General features: G+C 39.6%; 1 protein-coding gene across 8 annotated transcripts in view; it reads left to right on the top strand.

Moving 5' to 3' along the window:
• The window catches only part of pxna (paxillin a), a 125,037-nt gene that overhangs the window by 99,725 nt on the left and 5,825 nt on the right, over positions 1 to 19,487 (top strand). For all 8 annotated transcript variants that reach the window (XM_052032252.1, XM_052032255.1, XM_052032256.1 and 5 more), the window contains 4 exons: positions 7,786 to 7,965; positions 10,407 to 10,580; positions 10,912 to 10,993; positions 16,030 to 16,178. In XM_052032252.1, coding sequence (XP_051888212.1) covers positions 7,786 to 7,965; positions 10,407 to 10,580; positions 10,912 to 10,993; positions 16,030 to 16,178 — 585 coding nt within the window. The remainder of the gene's footprint in view (positions 1 to 7,785; positions 7,966 to 10,406; positions 10,581 to 10,911; positions 10,994 to 16,029; positions 16,179 to 19,487) is intronic.

The following is a 19,487-nucleotide window of genomic DNA, read 5'->3' as shown; positions in this document are numbered from 1 at the left end:
AGTAGTAGTGCCTTCACAGCTGCCTCATTGCTATAGAAGATCCATTTGGTGCTTTCTTTTGTGACATGTTCAGCATAGTATAATGTAAAGTACCAATTTAATTAAAGGCTGCATGTTAACCAGTGTCTTGAGTGGAAATACTGTGTGTGAGGGGTGTTTCTGTGTAAGTGCTTCATGCTTGCTTTCAGAACTGTGGTTTCACTATGCAATCTTCCCTATGGTGCAGATGAAATCTCTTATTAAGAGGACAAAGCATTCAATGAATGTGCACCCAATGTACCGTGAGGACTTACCACGACGCAAGTATGGACCTGTCATATTTAACAAAAATGTGACACAGGATAGACTCATTGCAGAACTGCACGGCAAGCTAGGAATTGAGAAGAAGGAGCCCAAGAGTAAACAAGTGGATGACTGGCTCACAGAGGGGTTGGTCATCACCTCAAGACCTGTCAGGAAACATGAGGAAGGAGGTCATGTTGTTGAGAAGGTAGCTAGGGGAAAAGCATGGACAGTTTTACAAAGAAATGCATGAAGGTTTAATGCAAAAAAGAAAATTTACCTTAATGCCTTCTGCATGGATTGTTTAACAATTTTTGTGCAATTCTGACTTTTAGGTTGAGTTGGTAACACCTCAGTTTGAAGTGGAATGAGCCCATTGCAAATGAGCTGAGAGAATGGCTATTGTGCATTTATTTATTTCAGAAAGACAGAAAATAGGGAATTTTCTGCTTGATCAGATCGTAATCATGCTGTGTTATTGTCACTACAATTGGATGGAGTGGTTGTGCCCATCCATAGATAATATGTAGAAAACAGCTGAGACTAATTGCAGATGTTTGACACCATTTGAGCTACTATTGATCATTGTTCTCACACAATTAAGTTTCTCTTTTTGCAAATATGCAAAACAAGTTTCAGAGCATGTTTTTGGGGTTTGTGGTACTCTGAGATTTTGTGGGTTTGTTTAACGGTTTCCAGTTTATTTGTATCATCATCAAGTCTGCATGGATCTCAATTCTATTGTTATTGTGGAGACATTAGTTCTCTTCTGAGCCTAATTATTTGCAGTTAATATTCACAACGAGGTTATAAGTAGCATAGAGCTGCTTAATCTTGGTGATTATGTGTTCATTGTTTTCTATAGTGATAATTTGATTTTAAATTCTGTTCTGTCGATCTATGACATACCAAGGTTTTGCCATTGGCTGGAAAGCTAAAACTAACCTTTGCTTGCAAATGGCACAGCTAAAGGTTCTTTAAGATCTGATTGCCTTAGACTATCATTATAACTTAGTTTAAAGACTGCAGTTAAGCTTTAAGATTTCCCTGGTTGTACGTTGCATATCATTGAATGTTGTGTAGCTCTGATTATTTCCATAATGTTTGCCCAACAGCAGCTTAAAGCATGATGTGATATGGCCTGTATAAATAAATATACCCCTTGTGTGTCAGATTCTTAAAACTAAAGCTGCTGTATGTTTCTCTCCAGATAATAATCACTCCAGAACCACCTTCATCAAAGGGTTCTACTCCATCACCCCGTCCTCTTTCACCATCTCCCCCAATGAAACAATGCCAAGATCAAAAAAAGACTGAATTGCTAAAAGTTGCACTCCCGCCACCTCTCCCCGTGCCTTCTCCTCCACCTCTCCCTGCATCTTTCCTGACTTCTCTTCCCATGTCTTCCCGACTGCCTCTCCCTGAGCCTTCCCTATCCCCTCTCCCCGTGCCTTCCCGACCCCCTCTCCCCGAGCCTTCCCCACCACCTCCAGTGCTGCCCTCTTCACCAACTGCTTCTTCCCCGTTGTCTTCCATCTGCCCAGGATCTCAGTCTGCACCTCAGTGGAATATTTCATCTGATAAAAGTGAAAAACTTCCTGTCCTTCCTATACCACCTCCTGCATCTGTGCTCCCATTAGAATACACTTCGCTACCAGGACACCATCCACATTCCTTCTCTCTACCTGTAGTGCAGACCACTGCTGTACAAGCTGAGCCTCTGCCATCTCTATCTGCATCTCCCAGAGTCATGGTGTCAATAGCTTGTCAAACTGATGGCGAAATCAGTGATGAAGACACTCTACTTGTTCAATCACAGGCATGGAGTATTCTTTAATATTTATAATGTTTGAAATCTATTTCATTTACAAAATAATTTTGAAGTTTCAGCTTCACTTTCATATCTTCTCTTGTGTACTTTGCTCAGATTGAAACTACACAATCTTTTTTAATATGAAAATACTTCTAAGTATTGCTGATGGACAGTAGTACAATCACTGCCCTATATATATAACTATCATAGAGGTATTGAAAATTAATGTCTTGACCTATTTTGATGCTCACTTGCCATAATTATGCAGATGACCGTGGATTATGATGGCTGCAGTGGTAAGTGTAACAAAACTTCACTGATTGCACCTTGCCAGAAAGATTATTTGTATTACTTCTGCAAAAAGTGGCCTGGCTGATAACAGTCAAACATTGCTAATGAAGGGTATAGTTTTGAGGGTTGGATAATTAACCAATTAGAATTTGCTTGAGTTGGATTCCCTGATTGCCCAAAAAATACATGCATCGTATTATGTGGTAATATACTGGGAAGCCCAAGATTTGATCCTTGAGTTTCCAATTTACATCATTGAATTCGATTTTAAAAAAAGATTGCTCAACTTTTAAGATACTTCTTCGCTTGGTATTAATGCTGAAAGTGTTACATGAAAATACATATTGACTCTATGATAATTTTTAACTCGGAGTCATAGTGAGAGCACAGCTGGTGGATGTTAACTGATATAAAGGACAAAGTAATAAATTTTCAGATTAATGAATCTGGAAGTTTGCTGTCTGTGGGGGGAAAATCCCTTGTATCTGGAATGTATGATTTGATACATGGAACAATTACATGAAAATGTTATTGTTAAGTGCACTAAATACCACATAGTAAGGTGTATTATTTTGTTTGATTTACAATCACATTATCAAGATACTTTTCTCACAATGTAAATGTCACATGGTGATATTTAACACTGTGGAGTTAAGGAAGTGGGCAGCGTAGTTTTCTTCTCATACAATCATATGTGTATTTGTGCACATGAAAGTTCCGTATTTGTTGCAATTTTCATTTTCTCTGTAGGCAAATACATTGTTTCTCCATCTTTTATGAAGACAGGTAGTTTTTGTTCTATACATGCTACTTAAGTTGTAAAACTAAAGTCAGCTACTAGTTAAACGGTGCAGAATGATGATTAGTGCTGTGTGTTGGGTGTGGAGATAGAGAAGTAGTTGATCAACAGAAGGGTCCATTTGCAATCTCAAATCTTTTTACATTCATTCTGATTTATTACATGAAGACCATAATGTTTCCTATCCACATATTAAAAATGAACTTGAAAAGCAGATCTGCCATCCTATTTTTGTGAAGTGTTTCAAGTTTTGGAAACCTGTGTAACTTTTGCTACACAATGTTCTTGCAAGTTTATCTATACAAAGGTGCAATGCAGATGTTGTTTGGAATGAAACCTGCAATGGTTCCTGAAGATTTTTTTACGACATAGCTGCCTGTACAATCAATTAACTAGCTAAAAGATGAATCCCTGCATGATAATTTGGTAAATCTAAGAAACGGTTCTGGGAGACCACACATTGTATAAGTAATTCTGAAAGACAGGGAGAGAGTTGATCAAATCCCTATGAGCAGCAAGCATTGGATGCAGATTTTATACTCCATTTTATCCCATGCAAAAGTTGGAGTTTCAGGTTTTGTTCTGTTTTTGTTTTTCTTGAATTATTGAAGGATTTTAAGATAATAGTATATTGTTTTTATTTTTGGCTGATTTGAAATCAGCCAAAATTGAGGTGAGGTAGTTGTATAGCAGAGCAGCCATGGCATTTTTTGCTGACGGCAAAAATTCCTTAAAAGATTTGTGGATAAAATTATGTCAATTTAGGAGTATCAAATTGGTTACATCATATTTAAAGCTAATGAAGGTAATTGGGGAAAGGGAATGATTAGGAATGGAAGGAGCAGCAAATGAGTAGCAACTTGGCCATTGAATCATGGTTATGACATACTGAGGGTGCAGTGAAGTAAGAAACATAAACTAGAGAATGAATTACAAACTTCAAAGGTGAAAGATACAATAGCTGAGTGGGAGAAGTAGGATGACAGAAACTTGACAGAAGATGAGAATTTGATCGATCTATTATGTGGTTTGGTTTTTGAACCCAGAAACAGTAAAGATGAACTAAGTTGCTTGCTATGCACTGCTTGGTATGTATGTTTGATGGTTGGACACACTACCCACAGATGCTAATGAAGTGACTGTTCAACCAAAGGATCTATCATTCAAATATGCTGAATATTAGCAGTGTGGGATCCTGGTAGTCTTCTCAATTGCAAGCCCAAGTAAACAAAATGTAGTTTTTAAAGATGATAGGATAGAACCTTGTCTTTAGGAAATGCTAAATACTGGAATTGAACTAATTATCTTTACTTGGTAATCTTGATTAACAAATCAACACTCATTTTTCAATGACAGCCAATTAATTCAGAGCTAGATTGGACCATACTATAGTATTTCCTTGTGTTGTAGATGTGCTGCTAGTCTCTCCAGTATGTTTTGCATGTGTGTTTTTTTAAAGCCCTACCTGTTTTCTCTTAAACTTTTTTCATTCTGTTCTATTACATTTGTCTCTCCTGTTGATCCATTTTTAGCCAGTCAGCCCAGGCCGTGCCACCAAACTGCTGTGTTCCCCATTCCATAAAGGAGACCTTCTGGAACTGGTAGATCCGTTTGCCCTACCCCCACGGCCGTGCCCACTCCCTCCTTCATTGTGTGGACAGCAACAAAAATCAAAAGCAAATGTGTGTATTTGAATAAACTAATGTTTCAAATCGAAACAGCAAATAAAAGCTGTTATCCACAAACTTCCATATTTTGTATGTTCTGTAGGATGGCTTTAAAAAAAATTTAATAGATTAGTAATAACATTTACATAAGTGCAGTGTATTAATATGTCCATATTCTTTGTACCCAATTGTTAATACTATATGATTTTAGCAGAAAACTTGGACTAAATATTTGGGTGCCAACTAAAGGAATGACAATTAAGCTCTTATTATTTTGCCATGGAGTAGCCACTCTTTTGCCTTTTGTATTTATGTAGAAGTTCTTACAATCCATTTTTTTTTATTCCTTGCCACTGTTTTCTTCCTCTTTATTTGTTTCAGTCTTTGTTTCTAAAATTCACCTTATCCTCAGGTCAATTGCTGTATTTTTCAACTCTCTTTCACTCAAATATCCTTGAGTCGAGGAGTTTTTTTTCCCTCAATGAATGTATGCTTATTGAGACTTTGAAAATATTTAATTGTCTGCCAGAGTTTATCCACTGTCATTTTAAATTTACTTTCCAAATCTACTTTATCCAACTTGCTCCTCATACATATGTTATTTATGTCTAGTTTTGGACTTACTTGTCACACTAAAGTTGAAGGTGAAATGCTATGATCACCCTTCCTTAGATGATACTTCATTATAAGATTATCAATCCTGTCTCATTTCACATGATGAGATCTGAACTAGTCTGTACTCTGGTTGGGTTCACATCTAATGTTCTAGGGAACTGTTTTGAATGCATTCCATGAATTGTTTTTCCCTTCTGTACTTTTGCCAATTTTCTTTGCCCCATTTGAAGATTAAACTCTTCCAGAATAATGACATTACTTTGTTGTAATACCCCCCCACTGTTTCATAATTAACAATAATAGCCCCCTATCCACTTCTCCCACTGATTTCTGTCCCTTGTTACTCCTTATTTTCACTCAAACTGTTTCTGTTGCCCAGTCTTCTGAGCCAAAATTCGTTTCTCACTACTCTCCCAATGGTATCTTTATTACCAGAACCTTTGTCCTCTTTTCCACTATGCCTATTTTACTGAACTATTAAGTACCCAAAAATACTCAGTTCCCAGTTTTGGTCACCTTGTCTAAGTAATTCATCTATCTCATTACAAATGTTTCATCCATTTGGGTAAAGAGTTCTTATTTTGACCTCACCATTTTCCCTATTTTAACCTATATACATACATATTTTTTTGTTGTTTTTTTAAGAATTGCTGTTAAAGCTGAGTTATCCCATTATGGTGAGTTATCATCTCCCAACAAAAGTGTTAGCTATCAAGTAAAACTTCGTTACTAGATTTTATCTGGCATTTCATCCTCAGCTGTTATCTATTTTGAAGGCAATTCATCACAATGCTGAAATACTGCATTGCCAAGTTGTGGGAGATGAAAGGTGATTTCCTCCAAAGTGGCTTACTTGAACTCAGAAGTTCAATCTGGATAAATGCAAACTGGCAAAATGCTTGCAGCAAGAATAGAAAGAGGTGTAGAAGTAATTGTTTAATGAGATAGAAATGTCTTAATGAAGGTCCTTTGTGGCTCTGTAGCATTCCTTTGCTAGGTAAAAATAATACAACTGAATCTCAACATGGTTAGTTGTAGAACACAGGAAGCCTACTGAGAGCTACACATGATTCCCAAGATGCATCATGAATGGCATCATTAAAAATAATGATGTGCCAGTAACTATTTTTGTTAGTTTAAAACTTGAACAACTGAAATTATACATTTTTACATTAGTAAGTGATGTGTTTTCCTCTGCTATTTCCCTGCCACGTATATAAATGATAACTTGTTCAGTTACGCATTTGGCCATTATCATTCACATCCACAATGTATATATCAAGTAATTGTCCATTTGATACGTGTCTCTTAAATTGGAAGTCTTGTGACTTTTTTGTTATAAATTTCATAAGATCTGTTGGATTTCTCATAAATGTTTGTTTGCGCAATTCTCTTTTGGTTGTGTTTCTAGCATTCTCTGACAGATTAATTGTAGTGTTGCTTAAATGCTATTTTACAACCAGAAGGCTCCATCAGCAATTTCAAGGACTTTATAAATTCACCTATACTAATGAAACAATTTCTTAAATTGTTCCAAGAAGACATGAACATAATGCTGCTTTGCTTTTCCTTTCACTGGTATTAATTGCCTTTTTTCACCAAAATTCAAGACATAGTGAGTGGGTCATATATTTCTGTTTCTTTCCATTGGAATCACATTGGCTTGGGGAACACCGTAGAATTTGATGGGACCACACACCCCACACATTCATTTAAATAGAATAGATATTTTGGAGGGGGTACAGCTGACAGGTCAACTGTATAGAGGCCCATCGCTAATCAATTATGACTGCTGGGTAGTCAACAAAATGAAGATAGACCAAAGTGGCAAAGGCCCATCATGAGTGATTTGTGTGTAGGGAGGTTTCAGTAGTAGATAAAGCTCGACAGGTTGCCTCAATTGATTAGCTGGTATAGTGTAGCACTTCTCTTTTCAGCATCAGATGATGTTTTATGGAACAATAAGGCATATGTGCAATAAATATCCCATGTGTATATTTGTGACTAGGGTGGATTTATTATATGTATCCTAGAAGAAGAGACAGCACAGTCATGTACATATTAGCCATATAAAATAAAAAAGAAATAATGAAAGATAAGGTATTAGTCATAGTTTGTGTATTAATTTTTTGCAGAAGCTGTTATATCTAAGGGTTAACCATTAGCTACTTAAACTTTTGGTTAAGGTGTTGTATATCAGTAACTTATATATCCTGGGGGGAAAAAAAGAATTCTGATTATTATTCATGTATGGCTCAATTTAGTAGTAGTGTTGCAAACTGTTGAGTATTTAATGACTTTTTTTTGCTGATTGATAGATGACCCAGTCAGTGTCTAAAGGAAAGCAAGGAGGTCCTTCCACTGTAGCAGGTCCTCAAAAGGCTGGAAGCCAGCTGGATAATATGTTGGATGAACTGCACGTTGGGCTGAATAAATTGGGAGTTGCGACTGTAGCAAAAGGAGTGTGTGCTGCATGCAAGAAACCTATAGCCGGACAGGTGAGATCTATCAGGATTAAAAATGACCTTGTTTGTCATTGGATGTCAATAAAAGTAACCTATTTGTTGGGTTTTAGTTGGGTGCTATTGATTTGCAATTTCATGGGTCCAATATTATTCCAAAAAACATCCCTGTTCCATATTGTCCTTGTTTTCTATAGTGAAGTACTTTTTACTGAAACAAGGGAATGAAAGTCACAGAGTCACAGAGCAATACAGCACAGATACAGACCCTTCGGCCCAGCCAGATCATGCTGACCACGACACCCACCCAACTAGTCCCAATTTCCTGCATTCGGCCCATATCCTTCCAAGCCCTGTCCCTCCATTTCACCTATCCAAGTCCTTCTTAAATGATACTACTGTACCTGCCTCAACCATTTCCTCTGGCAGCTCGTTCCATATCTGTGTGAAAGTGTTGCCCCTTGGGTCCCTTTTAAATCTTTCTCCTCTCACTCTAAACCTATGCCTCCTAGCTTTAGACTCCCCTACCCTGCGGGGAAAAAAACTGTTACCATCCACCTTATCTATGCCTCTCATAATTTTAAACACTTCTATAAGGTCGCCCCACATTCTCGTACATTCCGAGGAATAAAGACCCAGCCTGGCCGACCTATCCCCATAACTCAGGCCCTCTAGTCCTGGCAACATCCTTGTAAATCTTCTCTGCATTCTTTCCAGTTTAACCACATCTTTTCTATAATAGAGCAACCAAAACTGTACACATTACTCCAAGTGCGGCCTCACCAACAACTTATTCAACTGCAACGTAAAGTCCCAACTCCTATATTCGATGCCCTGACTGATGAAGGCCAGTGTGCTAAACGCCATTTTTACCACCCTATCTACCTGTGACACTGCTTTCAATGATCTATGCACTTGTATTCCTATGTCCCATTATACTCCCTAGTGCCCTACCATTCATAGTAAATAGTATAAGTCGAGCGCTGTTTCCAACATGTTTAACAGGTGATGACAATACAATATAGTGTATCCATACTGCTAAGAAGACATGTTGTTGACATTTTGACATCTGTTCCTTCTATCAGAAAGGCTTGTACTCTATCTCACATGTCCTTATGACATAGAATCATAGGGTCATATAGTAAGGAAACAACCCTTTGGTCCAACTTGTCCCTGGCAGCCAAGTTGCCTCTGTGAGCTAGTCCCATTTGCCTGCATTTGGCCCATATCCTTCTAAACCTTTTCTATTCATGTACCTGTCTAAACGTCTTTTATACGTTGCAACTGTACCTGCCTTACCGCTTCCTCTGACAGCCCATTCCATGTACCCACCACCCTCTGTGTGGGGGGAGGGGAGAGGCTCAGGTCTCCTTTAAATCTTTCCCCTTTGACCTTAACTCTATGCCCTCTAGTTTTAGACTCCCCTACCCTTGGGGGGAGAAAAAACCTGTGACCTCTCACCTTGTCTATGCCCCTTATGATTTTATGTACCTGATTGTATAATGTCACCCCTTAGCCTCCTATGCTCCAAGGAAGAAAGTCTTATTCAGTTTCCTTATAACTCAAGACCTCCAGACCCAGTAACATACTTGTGAATCTTCTTTGCACTCATTCCAGCTTAATGACGTTCTTCCTATAGCAGGGCAACCAGAACTGGAGGCAATACACCAAATGCAGTGTCTCCAACATCTTGTACAGCTGTAAGGTGATGTCCCAACTCTTGTATTCAGTGCCCTGACCAATGAAGGCAATCACTTGAAACGGCTTCTTCACCACCCTACCTACTTTTGTTGCCATCTTCAGAGAACTATGTACTTGTAACCCTAAAGTCTCTCTGTTCTACAACACTCTCCTTGGCCCTGCCATTTACTGTGTAAGTCCTGCCCTGGTTTAACATTCCAAAATGCAACTCGTCACACTTGTTCGAATTAAATTCCATCTGCCATTCCTTGGCCTACTTTCCCAGTTGACCTAAATCCTGTTGTAATATTAGGTAACCTTCTTCACTGTCCATTACACCACCAGTCTTGGTGTTGTCTGCAAACTGACTAACCATGCCAACTACAATGTCATTCCAAAACTTTAATATGGATGAAAAACAAAGTGGACCCAGCACTGATCCCTGTGACACACCACTGGCCTCCAATCTGAATACATAGAAGGAAGCCATTGAACCTATTGAGTCTATTGCCAACTCTCGGAGAAATCACAACAATCCCAGTCCCCTGTGTTCTTCGTAATCTATTTTAAGAACACTTAAGATGCACTTGGAAGTCCAGCATTCTGCCTTCTTAGAAAACAATCTCATTATACAAAGTACAGGTTGTATAAATATTTCTAGATTCACCATAGACCCTTGATTAACAAGCCTTATCGTATAATTGTAAAGGGATACAAGCTAGTATTTAATGAAGTGGGGATTATATGTTGCTTTTCACGCTCATAAAGACCTTTAATGAATGTTTATTTTCTGTCAGGTTGTCACTGCAATGGGTCGTACTTGGCACCCAGAGCACTTTGTGTGTACCCATTGCCAAGAAGAGATTGGCTCTCGGAATTTCTTTGAGCGAGATGGACAGCCATACTGTGAGAAGGACTATCACAATCTATTCTCCCCCCGCTGTTACTATTGTAATGGACCCATTTTGGATGTGAGTATCTCTGATATCTGCGCAGTGAGGATTAAAAACAGGACACTTCTGTTATTAGTGACAAGAGTTGTACTATAAAGCTTTATATGGGAAAGTTTCTTTCTAGGATCAGTTTTTTTGTTAATGAAAATAGATTACATTAAGACCTGAAGATATTGGGAAGGAGAATTTGATGATGCCGTGGTATTTCTTGGAGGCCAATGTAGTGAAGTTGCATTTGGGCTACCTGTGTACAGCATTATAATGGTAGTCTTATATCCGTGGGCAACTCTGGCCTGTGTTTCTTTATTTTTCTCTAATGATTTCTCTATTTTTGTGTTCTCTTTTGCAGAAAGTTGTGACTGCACTGGATAGAACATGGCACCCTGAACACTTCTTTTGTGCTCAGTGTGGTGCTTTCTTTGGACCAGATGGTACGATGCTGTCTCTGATGCTTAGTGTCTTGTGTAGTTTGACCAATGTAATTCTGTCTTTTAGAATTATTCAGTACAATTACTAATAATCAATGCATTCCAGAGTAACGTTTATCATCCCATTTCAGTGTTGACCATTCCCAGTTATGGCCAAACCACACAGTGTGCAATGCCTTTAACACATTGGAAATAGTTAAGAGAGTTATACTAATAATACTATTGACTCATTGTACTGCTAGCAGAGTTCTTGGGCCATTTGGACTAGTCAATTTTTAACATTTCTACATTGTGTGTGTCTTCCACAAAACAAAAGTTATGTGCTACTCAAGCATTAGGAAACATATATTGAATGTATGTGGCCTTGCACAATGTAGCTATTTGTCCATTGTGGTCAATATTTCAACCACATTTATTATTATCTCCCAGAATGGCTCCCTTTCTGTTCCATGGTGTGGTATTTAATCATGCTAGTTATGAGTAGATAGCTAAGTAGATCCAGCTGAATAGAATCATTACCCACCATCAAGTGTTTTGTTAATTTAGAATTCCTAATTTTTGTTGAGATTGATTTTATTGTAAACACTTCAAGTTAGAAGAATAGCTGAACAAAGCTGGTGGAGCACTTTCAGTTAGTGAGCATCTGCACCTTTGTGTCTGGTTTAGATTCGTATTCTATGCCAGTTATTTTCAATGAGGAAAAAAAACTTTCTAAGTAGTCAAAGTCTTGAATATGCTGAGTGCAAATTGGAGGAAGGATAAGGGTGCTGCGTGTGGAAGATGTTGTCTGTGCAGAATCGATCTGCATAATGAAATCAAGCAATCGTAGGAAACTATTTGTCCTTTCCCCGATCACTGAAGAAATCATGATAGGGAAATGATCACAATCGTTGTGAAACTTTTGACTCAGTTCTGAGACACTCGACTGATAGGCCTGAGCCATTGGGTGACTATAATAGAACATATTGCCTGTTTAACTAAAATTTAAAAAAAATAAACTTCTTAAATATATTGTTTCAAATCTTCCCTTCTTTCTCCATCCTCTGCATTTTTTCTTAGTTATACCTGCTTGATATTGCATTTCACCTAATGAATATAATTGCTTCCCAGTGGGAAGACAGTTCTCAGCATAGAACATTACAGCACAGTACAGGCTCTTCGGCCCACGATGTTGTGCCGACATTTTATTCTGCTCTAAGATCTATCTAACCCTTCCCTCCCATATAGCCCTCCATTTTTCTATCATTCACGTGGCTGTCTAAGAGTCTCTTAAATGTCCCAAATGTATCTGCCCCGACCACCTCTGCTGGTAGTGCGTTCCATGCACACACCACCCTCTGTGTAAAAAAAAACTTACCTCTGACATCCCCCCTATACCTTCCTCCAATCACCTTAAAATTATGTCTCCTCGTGTTAGCCATTATCGTCCTGGGAAAAAGTCTCTGACTGTTGTCATGAACCAGCAACAAAAGAAACACACTGAGCATGATTCAGTGTTAAAAACTATTTTATTAATCACTACTTATGATAATACGTAAAATAAAAGTAAAAATGTTAGTATGTTAGAATTCAAGAATGTTAAACCTCGAACGTTAACCCCAAAACTAAACTCTTCGTGTGTGTGTGTGTGACAAAGTCCAAAACTCCCAGTTCCGGAATGGTTCTTAAAGTTCAGTTCCGCAAGCCATAAGGTGAAACGTGAGCAAGGGCTTCTTCAACAACCACCGTTGTCTGAAGATAAGATGTAGATGTAGAAAAACATAGAGAGAGTACATACGAAATCCAAATGTTCCACGATGGAACCCAAACGACACTTCAGTGTTTACTCGGTAGTGACTTCCTCACCCCGAAAAGCATCCGAACCGTGGTCGTCCACATACAAGTACCTGTTTCCTTCTACAGGTCAGCAACAAAGTGAACTCCACCGGATTACTTCCAACTTCCATACATGGATTTCAGTGGCAAACACAGTTATTGTTTCTCATCCATCGATAGAGAAAACAAGCAGGCTGGTGTCTCTCTCCCTTCTCTCTCTCTCTCTCTCCTTCTTCTTCTGCCTTCTTCAACAACGTCATTACGTCCTTTATCTTCTATTGACGTAAGCACGCCCCACACACACATACACACACACTCTCTATCTTAAAGGGACTTTCACTGAGTCCATAACACTGTCAACTCAATCTATGCCTCTTATCATCTTGTACACCTCTATCAAGTCACCTCTCATCCTCCTTCTCTCCAAAGAGAAAAACCCAAACTCACTCAACCTATCCTCATAAGACATGCTCTCCAATGCAGGCAACATCCTGATAAATCTCCTCTGCACCCTCTCTAAACCTTCCACATCCTTCCTATAGTGAGGCAACCAGAACTGAACACAATACTCCAAGTGTTACGGTGATTAAAGATTTTCTAAAGATAAAATCAGAAAATGCTGGTAAAACTCAGCAAATCAGACAACATCTATGGAAAGACAAGTAAAGTTAACATTTCAGGTTGGGACCCATCTGACAATCTGTAATGTTGACTCTGTTTCTCTTTCCACAGATGTTGCCCGACGTTCTGAGTGTTTCCAGTATTTTCCGTTTTTCATTTCAGTTTTCAAGGATTGGCAGTTTTCTGATTTTAATTTTTTTGAGAAAAAAGATACTGCTCCCATTTTTAAAGTAATGAAAGACCAGAAAAAATAAGTTTTGCTGTCTTTGAGTGGGAGGAGGTCTAACCAGAGGTTTATAGAGCTGCAACATTACCTCACGGCTCTTGAGCTCAATACCCCGACTAATAAAGGCCAACACACCATACACCTTCTTAACAGGCATGGCAACCTTGAGGGATCTATGGACTTGGACTCCAAGATCCCTCTGTTCCTTCACACTGCTAAGAATCCTGCCATTAACCTTGTATTCTGCCTTCAAATTCGATCTTCCAGAGTGTATCACTTCACACTTTCCTGGTTTAAATCCATACGTTCCAAGTGCAGGCAACTAACAGATTCAGGTGGTTCAGCAGTCAGCAGAAGACATCCTCCCACTCAAAGACATCAAAACCTATTTCTTCTTGCCTTTCATTATTTCAAAAATGGAAGCAGTATCTTTTCTCTCAAAAAAATGAAAATGAGCAAACTGCCAATGCTTGAAAACTGAAATGAAAAACAGAAAATGCTGGAAATGTCAGAAGGTCAGGCAACATCTGTGGAACAAGAAACGGAGTCAACATTACAGATCATCAGATGGGTCCCAACCTGAAATGTTAACTTTACTTGTCTTTCTATAGATGTTGTCTGATTTGCTGAGTTTTACCAGCATTTTCTGATTTTATCTTCAGAAAATGTTTAATCACCGTAACATCAGTAATAAATGGCATTGTGGCACAGTGGCACAGCTAGTAGAGTCATTGCCTCAAGGTGCTAGAGACCAGAGTTCAATCATGACCTCAGGTGCTATCTGGGTGGAGTTTGCATGTTCTCCTTCTGACCTCATGTATTTCCTCTGAGCGCTCTGGTTTCCTCCTACATTACAAAGTTGTGAGGGTTGGTAGGTTAATTGGCTACTGTAAATTGCCCCTAGTATGTAGGTGAGTGGTAGAACCTGGGGGGAGCTGAAGAGAATGTGGGGAGAATAAATAATGGGATTAATGAAGGATTAGTATAAAATAGCTGGTTGATGGTCAATGCGGACTTGATAGGCCTGTTTCCATGCTGTATCTCTTTATGACTCTATGAATTAATGATAAACCAGAAGTATTTAAAACAGTTAATGTTGTTGCATCACAGATGTGAATAGGTTAGTTTGGTTTGGAGACGTGAGTTTGAATCCTACTACAAAACCTAGGAAATTTGAATTCAAGTAATTAAATAAATTTCACATAGAAATCTATTGTTATTGGAAGTGACTATCAGACTGGTGGTTTGTCATAAAAGCTCATTGGCTTATCTTGTCTGGCTAAAAGGCAATGCCTGGCCAAACATTATGTGGTCACTCTTAACTGGCTTCTGAAGTAGCTCTGCAAGCTTCTGAGTTAAATGGCGATTAAGGGTGGTCAATGAATGCTGCCCTAGCAAGCAATGCCAGATTGTGGAATGAATAAAAGAAATTGCATACATCAATTAGAACTGCAGGCAAGTATTATCTTCCAATATGCCACTTGCATAGTAACATTCTCTGGTGCAAGAGGAAATTACTTCCACACTCTTGAATTTGGGGAATATGCTGAACTCCCATGCCAAAGGTTCAGTGTGATCTCTTCATTCTTTACCTCAGCACAGTTGGATGTTTATTTAATGTAGAAATTATGAGACTTTTAAAACGGCTTGTGATTAACGATCCCCAAGAATATGTCTGCAATAAGAGAACTCAGAATCACTCTGTTTTCTATAGATTTGAACCTATATGGTGCATATTCTTTGTTTCCTTAATATGAATAAGGATTTTCTCTATTACTTGCTTTTCACAATAATGCTGAAAGTGAACCAAGGGAATTTATTCGCTTTTGTTCATTTATTTGATTTAGTCAGACCCATGCAAAATTTTCCCAAGTGACTGTTTTAATAAAGATATAACTAATTTCTTCGTAAATAAAATAGTCCAGAATTTTGTCATCCCAGTGTACATGCTACTGTATCAGCTTTCTCTTGCTCTTAAGCACTACTTGAATCCTTTTGTAATAAAAGTAACAGCCACGTTATCTATTCCAATAGAGCAAATTCCTTAGATTGGGATAAGCAGCTGAAGAATATTGTATTCATGGGGAGCATTGACCATTGGGACTGATGTTTGCTGATTAAAACTTTTCATCTTCTGGACTTGCACCAAAGCACTAATTTTGCAGTACTGCACACAGAAATGGGAGTTTTTAACAGAAGCTTTTTCTGTAAGTCTCAGCCCACAGTAATATTTTTTATTGTGATTCTTAGTTTTATTTTGCACTGTGGGTCCAGTTGGCATGACTTCAGGAATAATGGAAATTTCACCTAAGGTTCTGCTAGATTATTGTAAATTGGGCTGATGTGGATTGACTACAGCTATATATTTCCTTTGCAGGATTCCATGAAAAAGATGGGAAAGCCTATTGTCGCAAAGATTACTTTGACATGTTCGCTCCTAAGTGCGGTGGCTGTGCACGAGCTATTCTAGAAAACTACATCTCAGCCCTCAATTCACTGTGGCACCCAGAGTGCTTTGTGTGCCGGGTAAGAGAAGCAATAACCTGAGTGCTTGGCTCAGAAAGTGTTGTTAAACATTGCAACAATTAATTCTTCAATGCTGTATGTTAGTAATTGTGTTAGACTTTGCATGAAATGGACTGCGTGTCGTTATGTTAGAACAAAAATTGAAAATAAGTATAAGCCTCCTGATAAAGTCACACTGGTACAAGAATTTTACTTATTGTCTCAAGCCCTGATCCATAGGCTTGAATTCAACTATCACAGTGGTGGGGAGAAAAATAACAAAATTTTTTCTTTTCACAAATTCTTGAGCAGGAGGATGAGCAGGGCAGTTAACTAACAAAAGCACAACTTTACTATCTTCAGGCAGATGGGGACTGGGGGGGGGGGGGGGGGGGAGGTGGTATGGGCAAGGAAACAAAAATGGGAGGACCAGAGATGGATTGGAAGGACCCGTACCCACACCCATTCCCATAACCCCCTCCCCCTTCGAGTTCCATGCACCTACTGCCCACACACTTCACCTACTGGATCCCCTGGTTCCATCTACCCTTCATCTCTCCCCTAATGTTTCACATTGTCACCTTTCATACTTATTAGATTCCAGCATTTTTGGTCTCTGGGTCCCTGCTTATCACCCTCCAGCCTTTGCTCCACCTTCACCACCACCCCCCCCCCCCCCCACTCCTCCCACTGGGTCCATCTGCTCTTTTTTTTCTCCTTGTCTGCTTCCACCTATCACTCACCTACTTCCGTCTCCCAACGTCACCCTTCCCTTCCCTTCCCCTCCCGTCACCTGGCTTCACCTCCCCATCATCCCCCACCTCTCCTCAGTCCACCTATCACCTACTGGCCCTGTCTGACGTCTCCTCCATCTTTATACCAGCTATCTTGCACTCCACTCTCAGTCATAATGCAGGGTTTTGACCGGAAATGTCAACAATTCATCCCTCCCCAGCTCCCATAGATGCTGCCTGACCTGTTGAGTTCCTCCAGCAGATTTGTTTTTTGCTGAATATACATGTGTACGTTCATCAGCCTTAACCTAGAGGCTTTCCTATCATTGCTGTCATCTGAGTCCTGCAAAGCAGAACTAGTATATAAAAATGCCCACACATGTGCTAAATTTCTCCCTGGCCTGGCTGAAGAATACTTGTTCCTGGTGACTCAACATGTGCAGATCCCACTTCTAAATTGTCCTGTACTCTCTGCAACGCAGCAGGATCTGAGTTGATGTGATCCTCTTACTCTTCTGATTAGCATGGCTCTGGTCTCTGAGTCTGTCCAGATTGTACCTATGCTTCTGAAGTTAATAAAGCTCAGGGATATGGTCGGTCAGTAATGTGGCGGAATGGAGTAGGGTGGGGAGTATGTGAGAGAACCATGTTTATATTTTGTAAGGCAATATAAATTGAAGGAAGAGGGGAAAGTGAAATGCTAAGAGGAGAATTGAATGTGATCGTACCATCAGCCTCAATGATCTCTGAAGCACTGCTGGTGATTGGCTCTGAGGTGACTTAGCTTATGATTCCCAGCACCTTCTTCCAAATAATTTCTGTAGCTTCTTACTGTAGTTGTGTGTAGCCTTCTGCAGGAGAGAGGGAAGTTCATCACATTGCAATGTGTGTATCTGAAATGTCTGCCATGGCTGAATAGCTGGAAGCGTGTATGATGTGCATGTGAGTGCAGTTGTTGGTAGATGGGATTGGCTTTCCCCCAATCTTGATCAGATGTGTGAGGTTACTAAACTTTTCCAGGTCCTCAGAGCACCACTTCGGGCATCTGCTTTTCGAGCTACTTCCTCCATCTGCTGATACAGGTCCCTCAGAGCGACTTTTTTTCAGCCCTGAAGTGAAGATTGCCAGATGTTATTTGAAATATGGGAATTTTAAAACATGTTTTCATGCTCCATTAAATTTTCAGGGCATAGTTTTAGCTAAGGTTTGTTTTTTTTTCTTGGATATGTGTTACTTTAACTTTCTGCAACTGGAGGATTCAAAAGGAACCAGGTTCCAGGCAGGTTGTGATTTCTGTTTTCTAATGCTTAGCTACATTTTTTGTGCCTGAAGTTATAGATTTCTTTGGCATTTGTTACCTGTTTTTTTTTACAATGAATTACATTTCCGCATTTCTCGTGTCCAAAATTGCCTACAAAATGGTTTCCTTCTCCCCCTCCTCACATGAATCAACTCTTCTGTATTCCAACACCCCTCCCCCCCATGTATACTGAATATGTTTTCTTCTGAGGACTACCGCACCTTAACAACTTGCCAATGATGGGGGACTATGATATTGTGGCTATTACTGAGACGTGGCTGACGTCAGGGCAGGAGTGGATATTGAATATTCCTGGTTTTCGGTGTTTTAAGAGGGATAGGGAAGGGCGGAGAAGAGGAGGAAGGGTGGTGATACTGGTCAGGGACACTGTTACAGCTGTGGAAAGGATGGATGTTGTAGAAGGATCATCTCTAGAGTCTGTATGGGTGGAAGTAAGGAACAAGAAAGGAGCAGTTACTCTACTAGGAGTATTCTATAGGTCCCCCGGTAGCGGTAGAGATATAGAGGAGCAGATTGGCAGGCAGTGTTTGGAGAGAAGCAAAAATAACAGCATTGTTATAATGGGAGACTTCAACTTCCCAAATATAGACTGGAACCTGCTTAGTGCCAAAGGTTTAGATGGGACAGAATTCATTAAATCTGTCCAGGAGGGATTCCTGACGCAGTATGTCAACAGGCCGACTAGAGGGAATGCCACGCTAGATCTAGTTTTAGGAAATGAACCGGGACAGGTGAAGGATCTATTGGTGGGTGAGCATTTGGGGGACAGTAACCCAAAAGCTCCATAACCTTTAAAATTGTCATGGACAGGGACAGGTGCAGAGAGGACAAGAAGATATTTAATTGGGGAAGGGCGAACTATGAGGCTATAAGGAGAGAACTTGGGAGTGTAAAGTGGGATGTCCTTTTTGAAGGGAAATGTACCATGGAGATGTGGTGGATGTTCAGGGATCTTATGCAGGATGTTAGGGATAAATATGTCCCGGTGAGGCAGAGAAGGAATGGCAGGGTGAAGAAGCCGTGGGTGACGAGAGAGGTTGAATGACTAGTTAGGGAGAAGAAGTTTAGCATACATAGGGTATAAGCAGCAAAGTTCAGACAGGGCCTGTGAGGAATATAGAGTAGCGAGGAAGGAACTTAAGAAAGGGCTGAGGAGAGCTAGAAGGGGACATGAAAAGGCATTGGCTAGTAAGGTTAAGGAAAATCCCAAGGCCTTTTTCACCTACGTGAAGGGTAGGAGGATGGCTAGGGTAAAGGTAGGTCCGATTAAAGACA

The sequence above is a fragment of the Pristis pectinata genome, chromosome 17 (genome assembly GCF_009764475.1).
Source record: "Pristis pectinata isolate sPriPec2 chromosome 17, sPriPec2.1.pri, whole genome shotgun sequence".
Classification (NCBI taxonomy): domain Eukaryota; kingdom Metazoa; phylum Chordata; class Chondrichthyes; order Rhinopristiformes; family Pristidae; genus Pristis; species Pristis pectinata.
Note: the sequence above shows the minus strand (reverse complement) of the source record. Positions and strands in the feature narration are given on the sequence as shown.